The 26,566-nt window shown below is 36.7% G+C and overlaps 2 protein-coding genes across 4 annotated transcripts; one reads left to right on the plus strand and one right to left on the minus strand.

Moving 5' to 3' along the window:
* The first annotated feature begins 2,687 nt into the window (after window positions 1-2,687).
* LOC103708019 (Pentatricopeptide repeat (PPR) superfamily protein) lies at window positions 2,688-11,135 on the plus strand. Of its 2 annotated transcripts, none has more exons than XM_008792772.6 (3): window positions 2,688-2,942; window positions 4,648-5,079; window positions 9,796-11,135. In XM_008792772.6, the coding sequence occupies exons 2-3, from the start codon at window positions 4,735-4,737 to the stop codon at window positions 11,050-11,052; spliced, it is 1,602 nt and encodes a 533-aa protein (XP_008790994.1). In that variant the 5' UTR covers window positions 2,688-2,942; window positions 4,648-4,734; the 3' UTR covers window positions 11,053-11,135. The 2 variants fall into 2 exon arrangements, with proteins under 2 accessions (XP_008790994.1, XP_038980582.1); XM_039124654.3 differs by having other exon boundaries at window positions 2,831-2,942; window positions 4,652-5,079.
* A 1,561-nt stretch (window positions 11,136-12,696) lies between these two features.
* Window positions 12,697-25,493, minus strand: LOC103708018 (uncharacterized). Of its 2 annotated transcripts, none has more exons than XM_039124653.3 (10): window positions 24,797-25,493; window positions 24,647-24,715; window positions 24,144-24,440; window positions 23,999-24,049; window positions 17,499-17,960; window positions 17,355-17,423; window positions 15,055-15,237; window positions 14,106-14,316; window positions 13,621-13,962; window positions 12,697-13,523 (listed from the first exon to the last, which is right to left on the minus strand). In XM_039124653.3, exons 1-10 carry the CDS (start codon window positions 25,406-25,408, stop codon window positions 13,411-13,413), a joined length of 2,409 nt encoding a protein of 802 aa, XP_038980581.3. In that variant the 5' UTR covers window positions 25,409-25,493; the 3' UTR covers window positions 12,697-13,410. The 2 variants fall into 2 exon arrangements, with proteins under 2 accessions (XP_038980581.3, XP_008790993.3); XM_008792771.6 differs by having other exon boundaries at window positions 15,076-15,237; window positions 24,797-25,492.
* Window positions 25,494-26,566: the final 1,073 nt, after the last annotated feature.

A 26,566-nucleotide genomic window follows, 5' to 3' on the forward strand; every position in this document is an offset into this window, starting at 1 on the left:
AAAAAAAACCGAGCAGAAAATAAAAAGTAAAGAAAACGAATAACGGAAGAAGAAACAAACAAAAAATCAGAAAATAACAAATCACATCCAAAAATAAGTAAACGAGACGTCTTTATCAAATCCACCGTCATACAAGCATCACAGATCCAAACCCATAAATCAGAAGACAATATATCACATCCAAAACAAATAAAAGAGACATCTTTATCACATCCACAGCCATATAATCATCACATATCCAAAAGCCATAAATCAGACAATAGATCACATCCAAAAGCAAGTTAACGAAAAAAATAATTATTTTAATTTTTTCTATTGAGAGAATAAGCTTATCTTTGAAGCTTAATAACCATTGTTTCTCTAAGAAAGTATAGTTGTGGAGATGGAGCTCCGTAGAGGTGCAACAGATGGGTATATGAAGATGGAGATGACATATGAAAGATTAAAACAAAAGATGCCCTAGGATATATTTATTCTTTTAATTTGGTACTTCTTTAATTTAAGAGTAAAATAGGTATTATAAAAATTTTATTAAGTTCCAATTTCTTTCTCTCCAATCCTCCCACTTATGGGAGGAAAGAAAGGAGAGAATTAGAGCCCATAATTTTTCCTCCTATTCCCTCCCATTCTTTTCCTTTCCCTCCACTAAAAAACTTCCAAACATCAAAATTTTTAACTTTTCCTTCCATTCCATTCCTTTCTCCTCAATTCCAAGTTTTCAAACAGAGCCCTTAGTCTTCATCGGCAGAGTGTCCTGGGTGGATTATTCTTCTCTATAGGGTTTCCTTCTTGAATCTCTTGCAATGATGCATAATAGATGTTTGTATGTTTTCCATGCAGTCCAGTTTATTTGAGAAACATCGTTCTATGCAAACCCTATTCAAGATTTTCTTTGTTTAGGCTGAAGTTTGTTGTTTTGGTTGTCTTCTATCAAAAATCCAACCCTAGTTTGATGAAATACTCATAGCTCTCTTGAAACGCCGAGAATTTCTTTATAAATTGGAAATCCTTAAAATGTTTTAAAACAATGGGATTGGATTTATGAGTTTTGTCTCTCTCGATTAATATTATTTTGCACTTGATATACTGTCGGCGTAAATGGGTTTCTTATTGGATTCGGGTCAAATCTCGCTAGAACCTAGTCAAACCCTAGTGGTCATCCTTTCCCTCCTCACTACTCACCATTAGATCTACCAATTTAGTGTTACAACATCTTTCTCTCTTTTATTTCAATGTTTTCCCCATTTTTTATTCTTTGACCTTTATTTGAACTTTACCTGACCATCTTTGACTTCTGCTTTAGCTTGGTCAAACTTGGATCAAAATTAATCGGTACCTTCCTGGATGCATCCTCTTACCACCTCCCAAAATTTTGTAAAGTTGGGATTCCCCTTGCCCAGTTTAATTGATCATCCAGGTTAGCTAGTTAAGCTTAAAGTTTTAGTTTGGTCACTTGACTCACCTACCTTTGTGACCCATTTTATAGCTCATTAGTCTTCCCCATCCACCATGCTTAAACCTGAGCCCTTAGATCCATTTGTGTTCTCTCTTTTAGTTCTAGCCACTAATGATCATGACTTATGCTGAGCCTATTGACTTATCATAAGATGACATTTGCACTACTATGGACTCTGTGATCTAGAAAATTCTCTAGAAGCCCACATCTAAACCTTTCATTCAAAATTTTCCTTCTATAAATATTCCTCCACCCCCTCCCACTAAGTTTAAGATGTTTTCTTTACAGCCTTAAAGAAACCCTCTCTCTCTAGAATTTTAGAAACCTTTTTAGATCTGTAATGTACAGAAGAGACACGAGCAAATCTTCGGAGAATTCTCCCTTCTAATCCCCTTTCCTTGGAACCTCATGTTCGGCTTTTGTTTTTGTAAATTTAAACTATTATTTATACTTCATTTTTATTTTGGATTTCTTGGATTTTAATAGATGTTTTTGATTTTCTAGATATTTGGCTTCATGATTGTGACCTTTTGTTTTGTCCCTCTTTTTATGTACCCCTTCTCCTTCTTTAGACCCTTTTTTCTTTGTTTAAGAGATTGTGAGGACACAGAAGTTATTGATCCTAGCTGTGATAATAGGTGAATGTTTTTATTATTTTATTGGTTTTTTAGAGTTTGTTACAATAATTTAGATTTCTCTCAAAAAATATAGCTTTAGATTAGGTTATGTTAAAGTCTTATTTTATTTAAATGTTTTAGAATTTGTTTGTCATAGATGCAAATATGTTCAAAGGTTGAAATATCATGAAATCTAAGGTCCTGTTTAGATACAATAAGATTTAAGCCAATCCTACAGGTTTTAATAATCTCAAGCAAGGTCCGCCGTACCGGTCCGGATCGGCGTACCGGTGGCCGGCCGGACCGGTACGGTACCGGTTCGGACCGGTACCGTACCGGTCCGGACCACTTTCTTTCCCATCAAAAAAAAAAAAAAACCACAGCGAGGCGCTGTGGTCCCCCCCCAAAAAAAAAACACCGTACCGGTGCGAACCGGCCCGGTTCGCACCGGTACGAGGTCGGTACCAAGCGGTACCGGCCGGTATGGTCTCCGTACCGGCCGGTTCACAGAAGAAAACCGGAAATACCGGTTTTCATCTGTATCCGGTACCGGTCCGGTACGTACCGGCCCGTACCGGCCGGTACGGGCCGGTACGGCATTCCTTGATCTCAAGCATAAAAATCCAGTATAGACTAGAAGTGAATGTTTGGATAATTAATCCTCGGGATAGCTATCCTGTAGGAATATACTTATCCCATAGGATAAAATTAAAGTCCTCGACCGTATATTATTTTTAAGTTTTAACCTATGGTTATTGGGCTCCTCTTCTCAGCCTCTCTTATGGTATGGTGGACATCAAGATCCGAAGACCTCCCGCTGCTGCCTCCGATGTTCGATCATCTTCTCCGGCCACTTCATCCGACATCAAGTAAGCTCTCTCTCTCTCTCTCTCCCCCCCCCCCCCCCCCTCCCCAACTCTCAACGTCCGCTGGCGCACTGCCCGTTTGGGCCCTTCCGCCACCCGCCGACGTCCCACCAGTTCTGGCCGGGGCTGGACCCTCGTTCTATTCTTTTGTAAGCTCACGGGGACTATTCTATTGCCAATTTGTTTGTTGGAAAGAAAAGAATGGGATAGTTGTTTGACAGAATTTTAGCTTTTGTTTGGAGATTATAATGGATCTATGTACTTCATTTCTGTCTACCTAGTTTTATAATCTATTATCAAAAATGTGTCCTAGAATCATATAAAAATGCATGCCTTCCACATGTTTGTCAAAATGACTCATCAATTTTTTCTTTTTGTGGTCTACAGTTGCTGTATTGCATATCAGTTCTAAAAATCGTGGACAAGTATTTCACAGTTGTATATTCATGCTAAGCATTCCTATAGAAGTTATTAGTGGCAAAATAAACTTCTCTGCATTTTGTTTGTCCGTGCTTCTGTTTAGTTCTCAAAATATTTTCTGTCCTTCTGTTCATGTCAAGGAGCATTCCTCATTTTTGAAGTTGCTATGGTTGTTGTGGTTGTTATTATTGTTCAGTTAGCTGGGAATGCTGGTTTATGAGCTTGCATTTTTTAGCTTCTTATTCAGGTCTGCTAATAACCAAGTTGTTAGTTTTGCTGTTATGCTTTTCTTTCCTGTTGTGTAAAAGATGTGTCTGTCTATATTTTTGGAACATATTGTTCATGTGAAAAGCACTACAGGCATCGATTCATGAGAATGAAGTATATTGCTGATTGCAATATACCATCTTTCAAGAAGGTGATGTCTTGGTTCATGAACGTAGTGGAGTTTCTCCCAAAACATGAAGGAATTAGATCTTGGTTTATAGACCCTGAAAGTCATTTGTTTCTTGTTTAATCAGCAATGATAAGGGCATCTAACTGGTTAGATAGATGATTAATATCTGTTTATGTAATTTAAATAATGGTGCATCTGACTTCATCTGACAAATATCTACCAAAAAAGAAAGATAAAGGAAAAAAGGTGATTTGCTTACACTGAGAAGGTTTTGCATATCAGGCTTCTTACTGGCAGTGTACGTTGAGATCTCCCAGGCAAACAGTTAAATGAGAAGCATTCCTTTGAGCACTGATTTAGTTTCTCTCTCCCTTTCTTATCCATGCAAAATAAACTTCTCTGCATATTAAAATTCTCTACAAAAAATAACAAGTATGTCTTCTATTTATTTCTCTTCCATTTGTTATCAAGAATGTTAGTATTCCACAATTTAATGCTGCAAGAAACATAACTAGATTTTTTTTCCTCCAATGGAGGATATTAAGATGCTGCAGCGATTATCCTGAGTCAATGCCACGAGGCACCATTGTTGTCATGACCTCACTTAGAATATAGTATATTAAATGTCAATTGGGGGAGGTTCTTGTGCATGCACACTAGTTTTTAGGTTGGACTATAACCTGACATCAAGGTGAGTGCTTCAACAAGACTGCTGTCCCATGATTATTTTTTATTTTATATTTTAAAATTTTATTTTATTTTATTTTATTTGAATTTTAACAAGTATGAGCAGCTAGTTGAATGGGCTTTATATATGATTTTTTTAGAGAATAGGTGTTTTTGGTTCACTAGATTGGATTTCAAGAATGTGACCTTTTATTTTGTCATCAGATAGATGGATTCAACTCGTGAAGTGATTAGTAGATCCATATATAACTCCAAAGTCTAGACTTTCCTCAGTGACAGCCACATCCACTGATGTGTTTCGAGATGATGACTCACAAAATTGTTGATATGCTGCTGGCTCACCGATTGTGCCACTTGTTCCCCACATTTGCACGTGTGTTCTTGACGAGAAGAGCCTACTCATCATTGCTGACCGACAACCTCCTCTCCCCATCGGCCACTAAGTCTACAAGGGGCCATGGTGGAGGAGGGAGCGACACTTTGGGCCGGAGGCTACTAAGCCTAATATACCCAAAGCGGAGCGCTGTGGTGGTGCTGCGTAAGTGGGCGGAGGAGGGGAAGAGGGTCCAGAAGTACCAGCTCAACCGTGTTGTCCGTGAGCTCCGCAAGTACAAGCGCTTCAAGCATGCCCTCGAAGTGCGTACTTCCCTCCTTTCCCTCCTTTCACTCCCATATGTTGCTTTCCATGGCTTCAAATTTAGTTTTTGAAAGAATAAGATCTGTGAGTAGCTTCAAATCAGCATTTTATTTTAAAATGAGGCAATTTGTAAGAAATTCTGGGAAGAAAATGTAGAATGATATCAATCATGTGTTGAGAGGTAATTGCATTCATCTTGAAATTGTTAATACTGGGTTTAATAATCATGGCTGAGAAGATTAATTCTAAGTGAATTGTGCCTTAAAGACAGATTTTAAACCATGTCCTCGAGTAGTTTGATATTTGAGATTGATATTTGTAAGTTGATTGATATTGGTGAATGGGGTGTCAATCCTTTTTATTGAAATTAGTTCAATGTTCTGGCAATTGATCATCTTTTAAATTCTGAAAGAACAATACATGTAAGATATTGTCTAGCTTCCATTGTATAAAATAAAATTGCATCGATGAAATTTAATATCTAATGAGGATAGCAGATGTCCTTGTGAACATACCCTACAATTGGATCAAAATATTGAAATTTACTCAATTTGAAGGAAAAACAAGAATAATATCCACACTCAAGTTATTTTTCTCACATGTGATTGAACTTTCAAGAATATGCTGGAAGTCTGCTGTGTACAATAGCTTCTAGTTAAAGAGTCATATGATGTGTTAGAAGTATAAGCAAAATTGCGACCTTGAATATATGGACAACAGGGTGGAGGTTGATTTGCTTGATGTAGTACTTGTAGTGTTGAAATTATAATGCAAATAAAGTTTTGAGCACATCCATTATGATGGTTTGTGCATTTTGTAAACCAGCTCCATGGGGCGTAGTTAAATTGTTTTCATCTTAAGATAAAGCTAGCTTCTGTAACAAATCATTTCTTGCAAAACAAACTTTTATCTTGTTTCCACCTCAGAATTGTGTGTCCTTTTAAAAAATGTGCAGAAAATACTTAACAATTTGTGGATTTGGTTAGAACAAGTAATATCTATACAAGCTATGGCTCGAGAGTGAAGGCTTTACAATCACTATATAATTGGTTAGAAGTTGGACAGCTGTAGCCTTCTTTGTAGTAAATTATAAAATCTTGAGCATTATTTGTGGTACAATAAAAATTAAGACCCAGGAAGATGCTGATTACTTGCACAGACCTGTGCATAATGACAATACCTCTTGTTAAGTGATGTTGGGTGGTTGTAGTTGCAAGTAATCCTTATATATCCTTTCCGTGCCCATAACTGAATGCAAGGATGTTTCAATATATTGCATCCAATCATGTTGATGTTTCCATGCACCATCAGAAAAGGATAGTTGAGACTATTCACAAATAAGCAAAATATGCTTGAAAAGATCTATTGAACTCTTTGGTTGTATTCAATTGCTTTGAACTGATGCAAAGAACTGTATTCATGTATAAGCCACAAATTTGACTCCGGAAAAAGGTGTAGTCTATTACAATTAGTTACATAAGCATGCTAGAAATGAGACATATCAGCTGCATGAGGTGTATCATGTTAAAACAAAAATACAAATAAGGCAACATGAAATGCATATGGGTTTACAGTTCTTGCTTTACAAGAAAAGTGGTTGCATAGAAAATGAAACACGCATTCATATGATACACAAGAAGAAAAACAAAAGGATAAGTATGGGAAAAAGTCTCTTTGATCGTTTAGTGATGATCGAGATCCGTGATCACTATCAGTTGCTTTATGTGCATCAGATAGTTCTTCAAATAATGACAAGCAATTCTAATATATTATATTACCAAGTGTTCGAACCTCCTTGCTGCACCTGAAGGGGACTTTATAGTCTTGAAAAAGATGCCTCAGCACAAATAATTTGCTTCTTCTATTGCTTGAAAGCCTTTGTCCCCTCTTTCTTTATTCTTTCTAAGGTATCTTTTGTCTCTATATTCAAGTCATAGGTGTGACAAGTAGCTACTGTAAACTCACTGAACTTTATAAGATGATTTAGATTTAGTCAATTAGCTTCACATGTTCTATGCACTATTAGACTATGGAAAAAAGTACAAACAAAATGATTTTTACTCTAGTTAGAAAGTATTAAGGGTCATCAGGAGTAAATTGGCAAGCACTAGCCCAAAATCTTCAATAAATAGCAAACTTTATGTCATTTGGAATATAAATCATGTCCTTCAAAACTAACCCAATGAAAATGGGCATAGACATTATGTCTTTGTTTTCTCAACATCCCTGAACATCGGATCTTTACAAGGGTGCGCCGTTCAGAAAACTTGTCTCACCTTAGACATGTTATACCTTTGTCCAGATCCATTTTGCAAAAGCGTGTCAACCATGCATCCCTGAAGTTCTTTGTTAACAATATGCAATTCCAGTTAACTCCTTTCTTGAGTACCGAACAATGTCATGTAATGAATTGGCCATTATAATGGAACATGGTTGCAAACTGCACCTGAATATTAAACTGATATAGGACAATCAAAGGGATGAAAATCTTCCACCCAAATGCCCAGGCTGCTTGATCTAGCTGGACTGTCTAGATGCCCGCACTTGGCCAGCAATTTCTAATTTATCTACCCAGCTTTTGGGCTCCCAAATGAATTTTTAGTTGTATTGACTTTTTCCTTGGGTTTCTTAAATATTGGAAAAGAAAGATCTGCAACCTGTTATCATTTTTCTATGGTTGCATGTGCCGATTGGCCAGATCAAACTCATAGTTGTGGGTTTAGATTTTCATGCCCTGATCGAACTATATATGTCATGCCCTGATCATATGAAAAGCCTAAGGCCCTGTTTGGGGGAGCTTTTGGAGGGCCAGAAAGCACTTTCTGGCCCTCCAAAAGTACTTTTAGATGAAAAACTGTGTTTGGTAAATTTTTCAAAAAGCTGTTTCAGCTTTTGCGGGAAGCTGAAAATAGCTTTTAAGAGGAAGCTCCAATTTGGAGCTTTTGGAAGGAAGCTGTTTCAGCTTTTTCGGAAAGCTGTATTTTTGACAAAAATGCCCATATTAAAATAACATAATTACATAGTTTGTCCCTTTATAAACTTAAAAATCTGCTGGAGCCAAGAACCCTAGTCGTCAGACTCCCTTCCATAAGAAAAGGTATTTTTCTTTTCAATTTTTGTATGCATCTCTTGAACCACATTTTAGAAGAAAAAATTTTTAATCCTTTTCCATACCTTCCAAAATCAATCTATTGTTTTTTTTTTATCATCAACTTCGCGGCCTACGCTGAGGTCCTCCTCGAGCGTGGACCACGAAGAAGAGCCCCTAGACCACGGAAAATTATTTTATGGGAAATTATTTTATACTAATAATTATAATATTTTATACCTTTATTTTTGTGTTATACTATAAATATAATATCATATTATATTATATCATAATACATTAATATGTTATGTTAAATAATTTAATATGATGTTATATTATGGAAAATTATTTTATACTAATAATTATAATATTTTATACCTTTATTTTTATGTTATACTATAAATATAATATCATATTATATTATATCATAATACATTAATATGTTATGTTAAATAATTTAATATTATGTTATATTATGAAAAATTAATTTATACTAATAATTATAATATTTTATACCTTTATTTTTGTATTATACTATAAATATAATATCATGTTATATTATATCATAATACATTAATATGTTATTTTAAATAATTTAATATTATGTTAGATTATGAAAAATTAATTTATAATAATAATTATCATATTTTATACCTTTATTATTGTATTATACTATAAATATTGTATTATATTACATTACATTATAATACATTAATATGTTATTTTAAATAATTTAATATTATGTTATATTATGAGAAATTAATTTATACTAATAATTATAATATTTTATACTTTTATTATTGTATTATACTATAAATATAATATATATTACATTATATCATAATACATTAATATGTTATGTTAAATAATTTAATATTATGTTATATTACCAAATATTAATTTACTCTAATAATTATATTACTATTATGCTATATCAACATAATATTATTTTATATTACAATAATATTATACTATATCGTATATTTATGTATTAATTTATGTTATGTTTTATTATGTTCTGTTGTATAATACTATGCAATGTCTTTTATGGTGATTTTGTCATACAAAAGTACTTTCTCAGTTTGTTTACCAAACACAAAACAAAGTAGCACAGCACTTTACGAATGTGGTTACCAAACAGCAAACGGCTTTTTATAACAGCTCTACTTCAGACAGCTCTACTTCCAACAGCTCTACTTCTAACAGCTCTACTGCCAACAGCTCCCCCAAACAGGGCCTAAGTGAGAAGCTGTCTCTGATGAGAATAAATTGGCCAGATCAAACTCATAGCTATGGGTTTTAGATTTTCAACTAGTGATATGATCAACGATATGTTTATCATTTATGGACTGACCATCTACAAAACTTAAAGATTCTCTTAAAATGTTCTCCAGATTTTATGTACATTGAATATACTTGTTTTATATATCTTTATTGTTGATAGCAAATATTCATGTATTGTCACAAAATTCGAACATATTGCATATATTGTGCAAAATATTGTGCTCATAAATATCTTTTTCATACCATGGATGCATTATTCTTGGAGCAACTGTTTAGTTATAGATCTTGGTTAGATTATTGCCTTGTGCACTGTGTTTTTCAAAATATCTATTGATTCTCGCAGATATGTGAATGGATGACAACTCAACCAGACATCAAACTGCTACCGGGAGATTATGCTGTTCATTTAGACTTGGTTGCAAAGGTTCGTGGCTTGGCCAGTGCGGAGAAGTTCTTTGAAGATCTTCCTGAGAGGATGAAGGGGCAATCTACCTGCACAGCGCTTCTCCATACTTACGTGCAGAGTGAGTTGTCTAACAAGGCAGAGTCTCTAATGGAAGAAATGTCAATTCATGGTCTCCTTAGATGTCCTCTTCCTTATAATCATATGTTGACTCTCTACATATCGAAAGGCGAGCTGGATAAGGTACCAAAATTGGTTAAGGAGTTGAAAAGAAACACAAAACCAGATGTGGTCACCTACAATCTATGGCTAAGTGCTTGTGCCAAGAAAGATGATGTGATGGGTGCAGAAGAGGTCCTCCGTGAGATGGAAAAGGAGAAGATAACTACTGATTGGATAACATACAGCATGTTAGCCACCATCTACATCAAAGCTGTCTGCAGTGAGAAAGCCAAGGAAGCATTGGTAGAAATGGAGAAAAGGGCTTCCAGAAAAGAACGAGCTGCATATTGCTCCCTTATTAGTCTGCATGCTAGTCTATCAGATAAAGAAAATGTATACAGAATATGGAATAAAATAAAATCAACATTCAGAAAAATGAGTGATGTCGAGTACAAGTGCATCCTTTCATCTCTTACAAAGTTGGGTGACATTGAAGAAGCAGAGAGCATCTACAGTGAATGGGAGTCAGTGTCAGGCACACGGGATTCAAGGGTTCCAAACATACTCCTTGGATATTACATCAAGAATGATATGATGGACAAGGCTGAGAATTTTCATGAGCATACGGTACAAACAGGAGTCAAGCCTAGCTATACTACATGGGAACTACTTGCTTGGAGTTATTTGAGTAAGAAGAGAATAGACAAGGTTTTACATTGCCTGAAGAATGCCTTCTCAATCCTGGAGAAATGGGAGCCTAATGTTGGAATTATAAGAGCTGTGTTTAGCAAGCTGGAGATGATGGGTGATGTTGAGGGGGCAGAGCAGTTCTTGGTTATGCTTCGAGATGTAGGGTATGTGACAACAGAAATATATAACTCATTGCTTCGGACTTATGCAAAAGCTGGTAAGATGCCACTGATAGTTGCTGAGCGCATGAAGAAGGATGGTGTTCAGATGGATGAAGAGACTCGCGGTCTCCTGAGGTTGACAAGCAAATTTTGTATTGGTGGAGTTTCAACACTAATTTCTTGAGAAGGTTGAGCTTCCACAATTTTTTTTTTTTTGAAATGACACTGGGACTGCTCTCACCAAGGAAATGAATATATTTTTGTTTCTATCGGGCCATGATATCTTTGAACTGCACTCCACTAGCCATAATAGCATTCTTGCTAGTCATTCTACTTGGCATACCGAATGCTAATCACCATTTTGTTCCGGTGCTACCAAGAAACTCGAAGTAAGTTGACTAAGCAAAATTTTCTGAAGCTCGCCAATGGTAAGCGATGTTGAAGAGATTACAGATTATCTGCGCTAAGCCATTAGCTATGCCAGTTCCCACCCACCTATACCTTGGCTAGTTGTAGGCGTTTGCTTCAACATATTTTTCATACAGAAGCAGACAGGATGCAACTAAGTGCTTTATGACTTCTACCTCGCCTTTGGTTGCAGTTATCTAAGATGAAGGTGTAATAGTTCTATAGTAAGAGGTCTCTCCTTTTGCATTTTCATGAAATATGCCTGATTCTTGGTCATATTGATGAACTGCAAATGCGAATCTGGTACACTATTGTCCTTCTTGATTGCTGGTAAGCTGATTTAGCATTAAATTAAATATTCTGATTACACTGTGGCCTTAGCTTCCTTTCTAACCTTGATATTTATGGGACACATCTATATGCTTGTTAGTTTATCAATGCTAGTTTCTGAAAGGAGTATTCCATTGTCCAAAATTTCATGAGTCACCTAGTTTCTCCTTTGAGTTCAGGTCTCTTTACAGGGCAAACTATAAGGTGGCAGAAGATTTTCTTTCTGCAAAAACTTGTGCTCCAAAAGTTTCCTATGATTCCATTTCACCTGCTGGAATTTTTTTCCCATGTACCTCATTGGTAATGTGTCTTTTGTTGACCTATTGAAAATTTTTGGATCAACTTGTTTTGGGTCCAATAGCATTAAACCTGCAAATTTCATCCAAAATTTATCTTTTATTCTCTAGATCTTCTATTGCTCTCTTGACATTCAAAATATGCCAATCGATTAAACGGTAATCCTCTTATTTCATCTGTCGTTTTACCAAAAGGCTCCTCACAACCTTCTCGATATCTTGCACTACCAGAAAAGGGAACCATCCTCCTTATCAGAAAGGGCGAACCAGCAAGTGACATGTATTATAACCTGCGAGGAAACCATGAACTAGGACAAATATGCTGACAACTAGAAAAGCCTAATAAAAGCCACGACTTCTATCTTATGATATTTGGGATGAGATTTATGCTAGTACCAGCTGTTCTATACTTTTAAGGACTTGAACCAAGAGGTATCTGCTAACTGGAAAGAAGAATATAGAGAGAGAGCATGCTTTAAAGAAATGTTACAGCAGTGTCATTTCTGGCCTTAGAAATGCTTTTCGTCACCCTTTGGTTTTAATTATTTAGCCATATCAGTCAGATCAATTATGGTAAGTTAATCATTCCCATGCATACCCAGACAGGTGATTTAATATCAATTGGCAGTCTGTTCTTTGTTTCTTCAGTTAATTCCTGCAAGAAAACAAATGGCTGAAATCTTGAGGGCCGATCAAGCTCCAAAAACAGGGGGCCACTCTAGCCAACTGAGGTGCAATGTTATAGGCAAGGCCAAATAATTTTCCAAGGAAATGGAAGAATACAAAGGCCAAAATTTCCTTCTAGAATCAATGGATACAGCTAGATTACAATCTATGGGGTTTAATATTACATGGTAATAGTAATTGTAATTGCATTTATGACTTCATTGGAAATCTTACAAATGCCGATCATGTTCTCTGCACTCTGCTGCATTGGCTTCACTGCAGCGCCAAAAACCAACCCAGAGAATGAAAACGAAACCATACTCAAACATCCGAGTTATTGAAGGCCTCTTCATTACCAGGTATATTTATCATCTCTGAAAAGCTTTCGCATCCATAATTTTTCTAACCCCAGAATTATCAAATGCCAACATTGGTCATGTAGCATCTATCACTGCCATTTTAATGACACAAAAGAATGATAACCAAGCAGGGATTTACAAACAGATATTTCCAGAATATAGTGGGACTAACATAAAAAAGAAAAAAAAAATGAACTAGGAAACATGAATGAATCGACCACGATGGCTTCAGCCTTGCATTTCACAGGCCTCATGAAGGTGCACTTGGATGGATATGTTCCACCATATAGCAAGTGGTTCCAATTCTCTGTTGACTAAAACATTCTTTCAGCATTGAAGGTGCACTCTTGATGTTTTTTTTTTATCAGCATTATCCACAGTAGTCACAGCTTCATCTGAATAAGAATTGCTCTTCACATGATAGCAGGGCACCTCCACCAGCTTTAGAAGAACCTGCTTCCAATTTTAGTTTGGACTTCCAAGCTAGCTGACATGAATATGTGGCAACTGAGGAGGATCAGGAGATATCCTATTAGCCCAAAAATTTACAAGCTTGACACAATAATGTTCCCCAGCCCAAACCACTGTTTTCATGTCTGTAATCATGAGCAAAGTGATCAGTCCGGAAAAGAAGATCAGAAATATAGAATAGCAAGATAAATGAATTCTAAATCTCAAATTCTTTCGGTATACCTTGTAATAGTGACATGGGCAATAACGATATCATACAAATTATTCTGTCATGGCCAAGCATATTGTTTCGAAGAGGGAACTCATCTAAGTTGCGAAAAAATTTAATGGATTCAAGCAACGCTTTTGCTACTTCAGCATGCTCACCAGTGGCACTAGAGATGCTTTTAAGAGCTTTCTCCAGACCGCAGGTTATCCATGCTTCAGCACACTTCTCCAAGCAAGCTTGTACTTTGCATGAGACCCCCTGATTTGTTAAAAACCAAGGCTTATAATATTTCATAGAGGCTCTTAAAATTTCAGAGGCTCTATAAATCTCCCCAAGGGCAAGAAAATATTGATTTCCTGCAAGACATGCAGTATTTTCAGGACTGAGAATGTAGCATCAAAAAAAAAAAACAAAGTTACAAAAATATTTGGTTTCAACAAATTGAGTTAAAAAGAAAAAGAATTTCTAAATAAGTAAAACAAATAACATGAATCTGTACCTTGAGACAATATTTGTTGGCAGACATTCGCACCAAGTGATTCTGCCCAAATCATGGCTCCGTGCTGCAACTCTTGAGCACAAACTAAAGCCATACTAGACCAAACACTAATATAAGCATGCTGTTCCTCTCTGGATGCTAATTGCAAGATATGCAGTATTGAGTTGGAATGCTCAAAAAGTTTAACTGCTGAACCTAAATCTTTCTCTGCCTGCATTAACCTAAACAAGTTAGCACAGACACAACTAATAGAACCTAGGAGATCTGATATACATTCATTATACAACTAGTTATTTTATTTATAACTATAATGAATCCTTCAATTTTCATTGTCTCTCTGGATAAAACTTAACAGTTATGGAAGAATTTGTCAGATTAATTCTACAATATACTCATAACACAATGAAAATAAGTAATAATGGGTACTTTCCTATCATCTCCACAGAAAAACTGCACATGATTATCCAACATACCTTATTAGCGAAACTAAATATTTGAACCTCATCAATCAATTTTTTAGAAGATCTGAATGACTGTTTCAGGAATAGAGGTAACAAAATCTTTGATCAAGGAGCCCTCCACAAAAAGACAACTGTAGCACACTGTTGATGCCCACAAAATCCTTTCATTTTTTTGTTTCCATATAATAAACGGCATCCCAAAGACTCACAGAAAGAAGTTATAAGCATCAGAGTTCTGCTTCTTTAGTTCATGGATGTTCAGTATTCTTTGTTCAACATTGCAATTAATCAGGACCAGAGCAAGGTGAATGTAGTGCTGAAGAAACTATGGAGTGCTAAGTCATCAAAGTTTATTCAGATAAACATAGACACAACCATCAAACCTGTCCTGTCTATCTATACTTTGTGTTATGAATTCTCATAGGCATGACCATCAAATCCATTCGTCATGTGCTTAGAAGTGAACAATAATATTGAAAGTAACATACCAGAAATGGAAGGGTACATACTGATAGTATTTTTTCTGACAAGCGATATTCTTGCTCAAGAGCTTTGAACCGTGGTTCTCCTATGACTTTAATCAGTTGACTAACACACACATCTTTTGATGGGTGTTTCTTAATGTAGGCATCTTCCACAACTATAGCTTCTCCTAACTTCTTATAAGCTTCCTGAAAATGGGAAATAAAAGAAAGAAGAGCTGCATTTATGTCTCAAAAAGTATAAGATGAAATTAATAAGCACTGTCAAGAACAGCAAATTCATATGAATGACCGATAACAGTGTTGTTCATGGAGAAATTAAAAGGTCTTGGTTAGGAATTAGAAAATAATGAAAAGCATATTTTTAAATAAAAAATAACAGCTAATGTATGTAAGCAAGATTCAGAGCAATAAAGCAATAAATGATACACAGGATATATGTAGAATCTAGTTCATACACATGGTTCTGTAAATAATTCATGGTTCTAGATCAAGGTTTCAAACAACCATCACAACAGTTACACAGGCCTTTTGTTACATTACACATGGGAATTCATATAATGGCAACTATCTAGCTGTACTTCTGTTAAAATGGCCATTATGTCATGCAACAAATGGCCATGAGAATAATATTTTTAAGTTCAAATATCTGGGTTAGCTTAGCTGAAAAGAAAATAATTTTTTTGCTTGACAAATAGTGGTTTAAGCAAATAACTTGCTATTTTCCCATCATTTGCCATTATTTTCCATTGAAACAGCTAATAATGGCAATTATAACAGCCAAATTTTTATTCCAAAATGTCCAACCCAGGCTTAACTGGGTTTATAACAGGCATTACTTCAGTCATGACAGGAATGATTTCAGATGGGACCATTGCTCGGGGATGTTGGTACTTGTTATTTAAACCATGTTCCAGATAGACATTTCATCTCAACGTCCGATAGCTATGGGTTGCGAAACCTTAAAATTTAGCTGTGGGACATTTTGTATACAAATCATGGATGCCTAATCTAAACAGAGACAAGTACAGTTACACTGTTCATACAAGAATATGGTCATCATGTGAATAAATTGATCATCATGCACATATATTGCTCACTGAAGAAATTGATCACCATCAACTCATATTAAGATGATAATACTTAATTCATGTAGGTTCATGGTGATTTGTGATATACAGTATTAGGATGCAATGAAGTACCTAGAAAACCTACCAAGGTGTAAAAACTCATGGAGAAGTTGGTTGACTCTGTTAACTAGCTTATTCCATGAGATAATGATGGGGAGAAAGCTGAAATAATTGGATAAGTATTCTGCTTTCACTTATTAGAAATATAGGTGGTAAGCAAAATTTTGCCAACTATCATGAATTTGAAGATAGAACCCGAAATATGAAATTAAGCGATAGGGAAGTAGCAAGATGTGAACCGATATGGCAACAAATACTAGGGATGAGTTGATTCAACCTTATCCAAGAAGTTTGACAACCATGGAAGTTATTTGTTTGTTTAAGCTGACTGGGAGTTTGGAAGTAAATGATAAGCACCATAAGAGCTGATATGTGAAATTTCAAGACGTACCAATGGGATGTGGTTGGTTTAGTATCGGCGTGTAGGGCATGTACAATGGTTACTACAAGGACCATATATAGCTATGCAAAGATTGACAATTTTCCACTGTGGACCTCCAATGCTCAGCATTGTACCTACCTTCTGCACATATTTCATTTTATATATGACATGTAAATATTTTATTTAACTTATAAAAAGGTAATATTATTGAGTTTGAAATTGGATTACAATAGATTTTATAGGATGACTGTTTATTCAGTTCATTAGAGTAATATTTGGAAAAGGGACTTTTTTTCAGAAAATGTGATAAAATAGCTGTTTGTCACTTGGGAAAACAAGGGAACTTGGAAAATTATTTTTCATACAGACTATAGATAATATGAACCTTCTGCATCACCAAAAACTACTAAAAGGTTTGCAGCTTATTATATCCAAATTTCAATCCTTGCAAAGGTATTCTAGAGGCCCCTGAAAGTTTTTACTTCCTTCACACCGAAGCTTCTTTATTTGTCTGCATACTAATTGACCACCTAAATCAGTAAACTTCAAGGAGTATATGAAAATTCAACTTAATGGGGTGATAGAAATAAGGCTATAGGCCCCATTAAAAGATCAATCACTAAGACATGAGTTATTGTGATCTCTTTAACCCCAATGTATAATAATATAATATAAATAAAAAGAAAGACAGGACACTGTTCTTGCAGCAACATAAGGCAGATGATAGAACTTACCTGGATTTCCCCATTGATTGTCATTGCTTTAGCTTGGTCACCAGAGAGAGCAGCAACCTTTTGAGCTTTCTAACATCAAAAATATTTCACATACTAAGCACAGCAAAAAATTATTGAAAAAATTATCAGTTAACATGCACTAACCTTGAGATCATCGAGGGCATGAACTGCTAAGAATAATGCTGCTGCTTCTAATCTATGGTAGAGATCTAGAAAAATGTTGTGCGTCAACTCAGCAGAATTTAATTGATCTGTTTGGACTGAAGAATTCTGATCACTGACTATTGTTTCTGTAGCCTTCTGGAATTCCCAATCAATTTCATCAAAGTCATCATTACCATTCGTACTGACAGAATGTAAGCATTCAGATGAGCTTTGTACATTTTCTCTGGGATTTTGTGGGAGCTGATCATTTTCCAGATCAGCCTTTTTGTACAACTTTAAGATACTATCATCAAAACCAACAATTGAATTATAACTCGAATCCTTGATTTCATTTCCCACATAGCTAGGGTCACAAAGGAACCCATTATCATCCTTCTTGTGTCCATTTGTGTAAGCTGTTGCAGGCCAGTCGCCAATATTATTCTCCCACAAGATAGTGCCCTGTAAACACAAAATTTATCAGATTTGTCTCCTACAGATTTATTTATATACTAGTTTTTTCAAGTAATATTCAGTACTCAGATAAAATGTCAACATTAAAGTAGAAATGCAGTTCAGCATTACTTAAGCAACATAACGAATTTACTAATGGACAGTATTTAGCAGACTGGTGGAAGGAAACAATAAAATTAATACTAGGGATCACGTTTGTAGTGGTGAACATTGACAAGAAATGAAAAGCATATATCACCATCATGAATATTATAGCATCAAACTATATACAAGATATTTTAAATTGTCCCAGCAAAAATTTGACTTTCCTACTAAAAGTACCATAATCAGATGACAGAATGCAGACATTGTCGCTGCATAAATTATTCACCCAAAACAAACATGTTTGTATAAGAAAATCTTCTCTTGGATCTATCAGCTATCTTCGGAGTTTGACAATCTTATAAAGCCACCATAGTTTATATAACTATTACTTCACCATAGTGTCTATAGTTATTACTTTGCTTTACATGTCATGGGGAAAGAACTAATTTTTTCCCTTTAAACAACTTCATTTCATTGCACGAAAAACTTTGAAAATGTAAAAGCAAAATTGAAAACAGGCTATAACTGAATTGTTTTATGAGTTGATTCTAAGTATATTAAGGATCAGATCTGTGGTATGCATTCCACCCCCTTGTCCATTATCTGTTAGTTTTACAACAGGAGAGAAGACACTGTAGTGATTCCATAATTTATGCAACAATAGAGCCTTTGTTTCTTCTTCAGAGGTTGCATCAGGAAATATTTGTGGTACCAGCATTTAAGAGGTTCCTAGTAGTTCTCATGGACATGGATTTCATTGACATGACCATGGCAATTATGTAGACAATGGGTGAGGATCCATGCTGCCATATACCATCAAGTTGGTCATGCCTGGGAAACAAGCCAAAACTTTGATGTTGATTAAGCTGGATAATAGCTCATTAAGTAACCACCCTTTCTATGACTTTTGACCAAGAAGAGAGTGACAAAGAGAAGTAAATTCCAGCAACAGTACCAAACCTTCCACTCGCAAAGTAACACTTGATACTTGTTTATGGTACAGCTAATCTTCTAGCTCCGCATCTAAAGTCATCTTTCCCTTTTCAGATAAAATTCTCTTTGTAAGACATGACTGTGTAAGGCCCAACTCTTTACAATTAACAACTTCCCTATCTAGCTCTAACAAATATACAACTGTTTTAGCTCTTGGTTCAACATCAGGTGCAGTTTTCATATTTGATGGCCAAATCACTTCAGCATTGGTGGAAGCCCTCCAAACTCTCTTATAAACCATCGCCTCCCCTTAAGCAAATTGGCTATCCTGAAAGACAAATACGTGAACATACTTTCTCAGCCAATGCTGTATCTTTTGCATTATCCTAAATCTCCATTAATTGCATGATGCTAAGTGCAGTCACATCTATTGGAATTGTAGATATAGGCATAGGCACCTTTTAAGCACGAGAGGACCATTTTCTCATCTTCATCAATCTAACATCAAAAATCAAATGCATTAAACCTTTGCACATACACATCAACTATCAGGTTGCTTTGCCAAATAAAAACCAGATGACTGGGCATTAGCCCAATGACTAGATGACAAGATGGCATCTGTTTCTTTTTCAGTTGAATTTCTATCTCAGATATCCTCAATCACATTACCTGATCTTCCACTCGGTGTTTCAAAATGCAATTGCATTATGTGGGCAGTCAAGAGACCATATAGTGCAAACCAAGTGTGCAGGTTGTATACGAGGGTACATATGCAGTTAACATTTCTTAATTGCTAAAATAAATAAAATCCATTAAAAAAATAAAAAATAAGGGCAGCAATATTTTTTTTGATAAATAGTAACAAAATTAATTACAATAACACCTGATGGTTGAGTATTGATATAACAAAATCTGTATTTGCCATGCAAAACTACATGCAACCTAACCATCAATCTTAAACAAATTCCATTAAAAAAAACATGTAAGAGGGGGAGGCATATTGTATGTGCAGCCACAGAATATTAAGCAGGCTGCATATGCAGCTACACAATGCTAAGTGCACTACCTTTTTTCGGTTCATTTGCAGTCTAATCATATACAATAAGTATATATAGGTAATATATAAGGTTAGGGGACTGCATTAGTCATAGCAATTCATGACTTGTTCTGCTAATGTGAGATGAACCCAACATGTAATAAGAAGGTTTAAGTTTGACATAAACGGTTTCAAGTTGTCAACAAGTCAACGTAACTAGACCCGTATATTAAATAGTTCGTAGGAAGCAAGGATACTTCAAATCATATGCCATGTCCGTATCGGATATCCATACTCGATGGATACGTCTTGAATACACACCCAATACTTAAGTATCTTATTTTCCAAAATTTAAGAAACACTGGATACTTCCTAGATATACTTTAGATGCTTCCCCAATACCTCCAAAAATGAAGGAGAGGGTCAATTTTATAGTCTATTGAGAGTATAGATTATGATGTATGGAATAATGACTGATGATGAGCTTGTAAACGTTAATGCTACGTTATTGAGAATAGACTATATTGTTTTGATAGCCTACCATGCTTTATGATGCTTATTTTATATACATGCATACATAGGTGTCTATGTATGTATGCATGTATATATGTATAAAAACAAACGCATACATATATATATATATGTATGTGTGTGTATATAAATATTGACTTATCTCAGCTGCAGTGTTCTACATTTTTCAATATTTATCGTATCAATGTATCCGAATTGTACCGTATCATATATAGTTCCACTCCAAGTTTAAAGTTTTGACCCATTCAACCCGTTTAATCATGGGGTAAGGTCAAGTGAATATGTTTACAACCCATTTATGACCTGATCATAATCATTACTTGTGTCCAGTTTGGCTAAGAGGTCACTACAGAGCAAGGTCCGCCGTACCGGTCCCGGTCGGCGTACCGGTGGCCGGCCGGACCGGTACGGTACCGGTCCGGTACGTACCGGCTGGTACCGGTCCCGTACCGGCCGGTACGCGGTGGTTTCAAAAACCACAGCGCGCGGCGCTGTGGTTCTTAAAAAAAAAAATCGTACCGGTGCGAACCGGCCGGTTCGCACCGGTACGAGGCCGGTACCGGCCGGTACGGGCCCGAACCGGCCGGTACGCACCCGTACCGGCCGGTTCGGATAAAAAACCGAGAAATACCGGTTTTTTATCCGTTCCGGTACCGGTCCACGGCCGGACCGGTACGTACCGGCCCGTACCGGCCGGTACGGCATTCCATGCTACAGAGCATATTTGACTTGACTTGTTTACCAAACGGGTTATGCGGGTCAAGTTGGGTTATCCATTTATTCAATGGCTCAAGTTCAGGTTCAATTTTGTACCTGTTTAATCAACAGATCAAGTTCAGGTTGGTAATTATTCTCTATTACTAGTGTCTCTATTTGACTGAGACCAACTTTACTCGACCCATGGCCATCTATAGACTGCATCAACATATGCAACCACATGCACCACAATTTCAACTGTTTTAATTTTCAAAAATCATAGGCTATTTTCCTTTAGTTTTATCTTGCAAAATATAACCACCTTTGGCCCATCATGTCATGCTTTTAAGAGTGATCTCAGGGCTTCCAATCCATTCTATGGATCGAACTCCAAGATGAAATTAACAACATTGATCAGAACCTCATCATAATATTTATTACTTAATTTATCATGCACCTAGTAACTATCGTGCTCAAAGACATATTAGACCTAGGGCTATCACTAAGACCAGCAGACCCATACCTGATCAAGACTAGATTCAGGCCCATACACCTAGGTCGAGTTTGGCTCCAAAGATAAACCCGTATAATTTTTTGGTCCAGGTCCAGATCTAGTTCTACTAAAAATTTACCTGACCTACACCTAATCAGACCGATCATACATATGCTAGTGTACAAGTTTGATTTTCATGGGCCCTACCCGACCTAGACCAAAACCCTGTGGCCATACTCGATTGCTTACCCAGTATATAAGATAAATTTTACACATACCCCTTATAAGGCTTATGAATTATAATCTGAATTTATGTCATCATTGATTAGTGAATAATTTGAATATCATGAAAAAATTGAGCTTTCCAAATAACGGTACTCGTTTAAGACATTGTCCTGGTCCAACACAACCCAGACCCAAGCATGGTCCAACCCAATTATTGGATTGGTAGGGTATGGAATCAAAGGCGGACCTGAACTTCCCACAAGTAGGGTCTGCGTTAGGTGATGTCTAGACCTGACAAAAGAAACTCCTTCAGTGATTAGACATTGTCACAGAAAGTTTCTCATTAATTGTTATCTGATGTTGCACGTGCTGCTTGTTGGATTGATGGTGCAAAAGACCATTAATGCATTGGTACAAAGGTGAGTTCAATTGCTCTAAGAACATCCTCTTGATGAGTCCCCATCACAACACTCTTTTTTAACATGATTAACAAGTCACAAGGATCTCTATCTTTTTTAAATACCAAGTTTCCTGATCTTGTAAGCTCTAGACCATCGTGCAAGTATCAAAAATATGGTTCATGGATTATCATCCAAGCCGAAGATCATGTTATACCAATTGAAGGTCCAAACCATGTGACTTAGTATAAGAGCAAAAACATGATAGTGATCTATGGATGAAACTAGCAGGTAGAACTTCATCAAAAGAAATTGTTAAAACTATGTGCCCATGCCATAGAGAATTTAAACGATCGGATGGAAGGGTTAGACGAATTACAGATTCTAAGACTATATAAAAAAAGAAGTGCAACAAAAATGGAATAAGTAAGACAACAAATGAGATAATCTTGGCAGAGTAATCATCACTAATAGATCTAAGAGCATCGCAAGGTCTCAATGAGTCTTCACCTCCCTTTTTTTCTCCTTGTTTTGGGGGAGAAGGGGGAAATAGAAAAGGCTTGTAGGCAATATGCTACAAAATAGGGGGGAATCTTCCCACAAAATATTCCTAACCCCACAAATGCAAATGAAAGTGGGATTTGAGACCTAGATTCTGATACAACCATCAAGGGACTTTAACTAGCTCAATAAGCTGGCCCCTTCTAAGTCTTCACCTTACACAACTGGACCACGAAAATCTATATGTACCATCTATTAGCAACATACCACATCGCAAAACCTCCTTTCTAATTGATTCCTCTATTAGAAACCTTGATAAAAGTCATCCACTGATTCAACACTTGCACATCCTTCACTTATATAACAACTAAAGAAGTTAGAATTTGACTACCCTTTGCTTGATTCATTTGAGTATATTCATTTAAAAGTTGGCTTTTTTTTAACATGGGCAAAATAGATCCAAATTTCTTGTAAAATATTTAATTGATTAAAATAATTAAAAAAAAAAACACTAAAGGTTGGGCCACCTTTAACTCAAATAGAAGAGATCCAAACTTCTAAATCAAATCTTTACATGAACTTCAAAAATAGGCCATTCAGCTGATCATGATTTAGTCTTGATCCTTCACTAAAGCTTTCTTTCTTGTTCTTCTTTCCATGAATCCGAATTCTGAAGACCTTTGCTGCATTACTCATATAGATACTCATAAGTAGCAAAGGTGGAAGATCAAAAAAAATTATATGCACATTTGTCAATGACTATTTTCACATAAACTACAAGAATGAGTACTATAATAACCAACATACTTCTTTTGTTTCATGATCAGCAACTAGCATATGAGCAAGGCCATAATAATGCCTATTAGTGATAAAGAATCGCATAATAAAAGTAGTAAAAAAAAAAGAAGTGAGAGTGGTGCGGTTGCTGGAATGGAGACTAAAAACAATACATGGAATGGAAGTGCGCTAAAAGTAATTCTACTACAATTAATGCATCAGATACAGTATCCTCTAATTTTGCAGCTCAGAAGACGTGCATATTGCAGAAGAGATAAGATCAGCATCCATACGAAGGGCAGGTAAGTGGGGATTACTAAAGTAAAACTATGATGGAAATGATGCTGCCAACCTGAGTTCCGTTGTTGGTTGCAAGCAATTCCGCTTCAGCATCTGAATTCTTCTGTTCTTCATGGAGGCCAAATAGAAATATATTTGTCAGACTGCGTTTTGTGTGAAATACCAATAAATAGCTTGAAAGACAAGAAGAACATCACCTGTTGTCCCGAAACAGCTGTTTCAACTTTACTTCTGGAAAATGCATCCTGCACTTCCCATCTATCTTCTTCATTATTCTCCAGATTGTGAAGCAACCCATTTCCATTCTCCACATCTTTGGTTTGCTCGTACGCATCTGAGCTCGAATCCATATAAGGAACAGCACCAGAATCAAAGTTCCACCCGTTTGTAAATCCATCATGCTGGGAAAATATATGACTCAGATCTTGCTCGCCGTTGTTAACACTAAGCAGACCAGTGGTTCTCCAATGATCTCCCGACCCATTATCCACAACCTTCAAAGAAAAATTATCAAATTTTTGACCATATCATACGCATGCAATTAGCTTCGTTTGTGAGCATTAAGAGCATAAACAACAAAGTACATTCATGGGCCAAAAGCAAAACAAACTCTACTCAAAAGGCAGATTCATGGGCATTGCAAGTGACCTATCCATGAAAGAACCAATTAAAGGGAGAACAAGAGGAGTCTAATTCCCACCTCGATTCCGTTACCATTTGCCGCTGCTTTCTTATCAAGCCCAGAGATCTCAGAATCCTTTTCTTCTTTCTGTTCAAAAGAAAAGAAGCACCTTTAGCACAAAAGCAAAAAATCCATCAGCCCGCACCACCATCGAACACCTGGCATCACCTTAACCTCCGAGTCCGGCGAGGAGGCATCCTTGAATTCCCAGCTACTCTCGTCGAAGCCATCATCCCCATCGACCGGATCAGATCCAACCTTCGCCTCCTCATAGCCGACACCACCAACGGTTCCCGCCTGGCCATAAAGATTCGCAATCAGATCCTTTAATCCCACATCCGCACCCGATCCAATCTCATTCTTCGCTGGACTCTTCAAAGAAGAAGACGAGAACCCGCTGCCAAAGAGGGTTGGGGGATCCAAGGTGTCGGGTTCCTCCACGTCCTCTTCTCCGAATATAGAGAGCGGAATCGCTCCCCTGACCTTCTCCCAAGCCTTGCCAGCGTCGGCCGCGTCCTGAGGCGCGGCGATCGGGGCGGCATCGGGGAAGCGATCGAAGGGGAGCGGTGGGTTCTGGGAGGAGGCATGGGATCCGGGCGAGCCGACGACGAAGTCGCCCCAGTCGTCGTCCTCCGGCAGCGGCGGGGGGGCGGGGTCAGGGAAGAGAGAGGGCAGAGCCGGGGAAGGGGCGGCGAAGGATGACGAGGACGAGGAGGCGGCGACTTTGAAGTCGCCGAAGCCGTCGTCGCCGTCGTCGCCGAAGAAGAGGAGCTCCGGCATCGCGAGCAATAGCGGGACGGAGAACAAAGCGGACGAGCGAGAGAGAGGGGGTGACGGGCTTTCTTTTTTCGTTGGGGGGCGAGGTGGAATCCACTACCCACAGTCGGTGTATAAATATAGACAAAAGAATATGTTGACGCAAAATCTAGAAAATATTCTCTTTTTGGAATCTAAACGCAAGCATACTTGTTGGTGGGGCCACCTATTAGAACCGTTACCTTCCCGAAAAAGTAATTCGTGAGGAATCTTTGTTGTTATAGAGTTTTTCGGTGTACCCTCATTTTTCGAGCGTATTTGGGGACGTTAGGTCCGGGCTGGTACTGGGCCCCATGCGATCTGCTGGAAATGAGTTGTGATGTGGGGTGGAAGGAGGTATGGGACAATCATTGGCATCAGGGCGATCAAACGCATCAAAAATCGGTGCGTGCGAGTGAAAATTATGATTTGGCACCTGCAATGCGCATCCAATTGCAATGCAGTACAACTTTTAGTCTCTGGAGCTCTCTGACATCTGATTTAAGTTTCAAATTTTATTTAATTCTCTGTTTGCCGCTGTACAATATTATATTCCAATATGTACATATTTACAAATAATTATGTATATACAAATATAAGTGTGTATTAAAATAAAATAACTATATATAAGAAAAATATAATTGTATACAATAACTATTATAAATGAATGAAAATCTCGTATAAGTATATCTAGAACGAAAAATTAAATGATAATGGTTAAGAGACCGTGTTAAAGTCCAGTCAAAAAAAAGTTGTGACGCTAACAAAGACGGATGATAGAATTTAATTCATAGCATTCATCTTATCACTATTGAGGATGTGAGTGGAGTGGTAATACTACCTACCATCTTTGACAATAGTGGCCAATATAATATACAATGACAATAACTAGTGTCAAGATAGTTAATGAGGGTTATTTATAAATATCATATTGTAATGCTTATAAAAAAAAATTATCGACACATCAGTCAATCTAATTTTATCTTAATTATCTTTGATTTACTTTTACTTTATTCTAAATTTAAATTACCAGTAAAAGTAGTTGTAACATAAATTTATCTTATCATTACCCTGGGTATATACAATCTAACTCTACCTATCTTCCTTCGAATGGTAATGTGATGGTAGTGAAATTTCTTCAAG

The sequence above is a fragment of the Phoenix dactylifera genome, chromosome 8 (assembly GCF_051530095.1).
Source record: "Phoenix dactylifera cultivar Ajwa chromosome 8, Ajwa_hap1_PhDact_Kaust_v1.1, whole genome shotgun sequence".
NCBI classification, from domain to species: domain Eukaryota; kingdom Viridiplantae; phylum Streptophyta; class Magnoliopsida; order Arecales; family Arecaceae; genus Phoenix; species Phoenix dactylifera.